Source organism: Micromys minutus (assembly GCF_963924665.1).
Source record: "Micromys minutus genome assembly, chromosome: 17".
NCBI classification, from domain to species: domain Eukaryota; kingdom Metazoa; phylum Chordata; class Mammalia; order Rodentia; family Muridae; genus Micromys; species Micromys minutus.
Window position 1 is genome coordinate 19,561,291 of NC_137952.1, and position 3,263 is coordinate 19,564,553.

The 3,263-nt window shown below is 31.8% G+C and overlaps 1 protein-coding gene across 1 annotated transcript; it reads left to right on the top strand.

Moving 5' to 3' along the window:
• Positions 1-2,070: 2,070 nt before the first annotated feature.
• LOC308431569 (olfactory receptor 4F15-like) lies at positions 2,071-3,009 on the top strand (the record flags this gene model as incomplete). The annotated part of the gene is made up of 1 exon (XM_080931090.1): positions 2,071-3,009. The coding sequence occupies one exon, from the start codon at positions 2,071-2,073 to the stop codon at positions 3,007-3,009; it is 939 nt and encodes a 312-aa protein (XP_080787216.1).
• Between the last annotated feature and the right edge of the window lie 254 nt (positions 3,010-3,263).

The following is a 3,263-nucleotide window of genomic DNA, read 5'->3' on the forward strand; positions in this document are numbered from 1 at the left end:
TACAAATGTTCCTTACAGAAGAACACATTTAGAAGTGTTAACTACACTCCAATCCTTAAAGCCTCCTCACGTGATAACAGAGAAAAAGCAATTTAAACTTCATAGAACAGTGAATACTAGATTATTAGAAAATGACTATTTTCCACAGAAGGATTGGTTTTCATATGTCAACAAGATTTTTTTCTGGTAGATCCCAGAAACATGTTGACAATTGTTATGTTTTAAATAAAACCGAATGCATAATGTACATTTCTTTTATGAAATTAAGTACCATTTTAATTTGAACAGTTATAAAAACATATATGTTGACATTTGCTTATTTTTCTACTCTGTTTAGCACTTGTAGAAGTTTTAAATATATGAGTTATCTGTTGCATATGAGTATATAACTATGTTTAATGAGAAAGAATTGAAAATGTTTTTCCAAATACTCCTAAAAGCAAAGGAGTAGAATTTTTGAAAATAATATCTAAAAACACATTACATAATCACTTCAAGAATTAAAAAGTAACCATTATGCTCAATCCTTACACACCAAGAAAACTTTGACTAATTTCAGGTTACATCCTGTTTTACATGTACTTTTTGTTCATTGTAACTGTAAAACCTTAATGCACACTATCAAACCTTTGAAAAAAAGCCAAGCACTGACAAATATGTTTTTGTATACTTTTATGCAAAAATGCTTAAAATTTGTTCTTTTATCTTTGTTTTTTAAAATAATGTTGTTCAAAAAAGAATTTCAGCTGGGATAAGAGGCGAAAGTTTCAAATGGGCCATTTTAATAAAAACATTAATTTATAGTGACTATTGAAAAGATATCATAAATAGTTAATGCAAGTGTTCAAAAATTTGGTTTATAAGATTGTCATGTTTACAGTTGAAAATGTCATGTTCTATAATTTCTAACCTTTACTCCAAACATAAATGAATAATATTAAAGATTCACCTAAGACATTAGCAAAGGCAAACAATTATGTGAATGTTCATAAACATATTTCAATTATTCTTGAATTAATGTCATTAATGAAACAAGCATGGTTTGTGATGCCAATAATGGAATACTAATATATTTTATATTCCATTTTAAAACTACTTTATCTTTGTTGGAAAAAGTGAATCATGTAACAAAATACTCATAAATATAAGCAAACTTTTAGGGAAATACACAACTGTAGATTCCAGGAGAATCTCATACACATAAAACCATAGTTAAGCTGAGTAAAATTTAAACCTGGAATCAAGTTACTTCATTGATAATAACTGAGAAATAGCATAAGTTAATTGCTACAAATAATGTCCACCGTTCCCACCACTACTGCATCTAGTCCTGGCTTCCATTACAAAGAATGAAAAACAGGAGAAGTACATAATAAGCTGTGTTTGTAATGACGGTTTTGGGAACTTTGCTGGACAAAGCTGATTCACAGATGAATGGAGTATATTTTCAAAGTAAGATATGAGTGGGAATTTTTTTAGATGTATTTTACATAGTTACAGAATAAACTTACAAATATCTGTGTAATTTTCTTTCCTTAGATCCTGCCATTTTTTCATATGATGGCTACCAATCATTTATTAAATCACTAATATTTTTATTATTTAATTTCTAGCCAATAAACGTTCACTTAATTCTTAGAATATACAAAACTTTATCTGAATAAGTTAAAATTTACTGCCCATTTATTTGTTGCTGTTTTAATATGCTTTATGTACCACCCAACATATGATTACTATCTACACCACTAACATATAGTGACCCACATAATGCTGTTTGATATTTTATGTCTTTCTTCACATCTAGACAGAATAGCTAATGAAGAATCTGTGTATATTGCATATGGCAGTGTCTTGTAACAAATTAGCTTGGAATACAGTTGTCCATGTTATCTGCTCAGTTACTGAACACTTGCTAAATTGATAGGCAAAATTGTATGTTATCCAAGAGCTTTGCTAAATGAAGATTAAGATTTTCCAATATTGTACACACCTGTTTCTAATGAACATTGTGGTTTACACCTTTTTAATTTTTATTTTTGCTGTTTATTACAGGAAATATAATCAAGGTTAATGAATGAAATAAATTACACTGAGGTGTCTGAGTTTGTGTTTCTGGGACTTTCCACCTCTAAACAAATACAGCATTTCTTTCTTGCCTTCTCTGTGATATTTTACGTAGCCATTGTGTTGGGTAATACCCTTGTTGTCTTTACACTAGCATTTTACCCACATTTACATTCACCTATGTATTTCCTTTTGGGAAACCTCTCATTTATTGATTTATGTTTTTCCACCTTAACTGTACCCAAGATGATTGCTGACCTGTCCTCTGGACACAATACCATCTCATTCCAGGGTTGTGTCTTCCAGATATTTGTTCTTCATATCCTAGGGGCATCTGAGATGATATTGCTGGTAGTTATAGCCTGGGACAGATACATGGCCATATGCAAACCCCTCCACTATTTAACCATCATGAGTCCTCAGATGTGCCTTTTGCTTCTAGCTGGGGCTTGGATTATTGGCACTTTACATTCAGTAGTCCAATTAACTTTTATTATCAATTTGAGATTTTGTGGTCCTAATAAGATAGATAGTTTTTACTGTGATCTTCCTAGGTTTATCAAACTGGCCTGCACAGACAACTACAGAATGGAGTTCATGGTTGCTGCCAATAGTGGCATCATTTCTGTTGGTACCTTCTTCTTATTGATAATCTCCTACATTGTTATCCTGTTCACGGTAAGAAAACATTCTTCAGGAGATTTGTCCAAGGCCCTCTCAACACTTTCTGCCCACATCTCCGTTGTGGTTTTGTTCTTTGGACCATGCATCTTTGTGTACATGTGGCCATTTCCTACTGTGCCAGTGGATAAGTTTCTTGCCATTCTGGATTTCATGATCACACCCATTTTGAACCCTGCCATTTACACACTGAGGAACAAAGACATGAAAGTGGCAATGAGGAAACTGAGTGAGCAGTTCCTAAATTTTAGGAAAATGTCCTGAATAAGCCTGAAAGTATTTCACATAGTAAGTATCATTATATAGCTTTTTATGTTTTTCTTTGTATGTCTGATTATTGAAGTTAAATTAATCCCCTCAAGACTTATCTATGATACTCTAAAATATGTAAAAAGAATCTCATTTTATAGAAATCAACTATTTTCTAAGATTAACTAAGTTTTATCTTATGTACCGCTGTTTTGCCACTGTTTTGTCTGTCCTCTTTGCATGCATACAGTGACTGTGTATGACAGAGA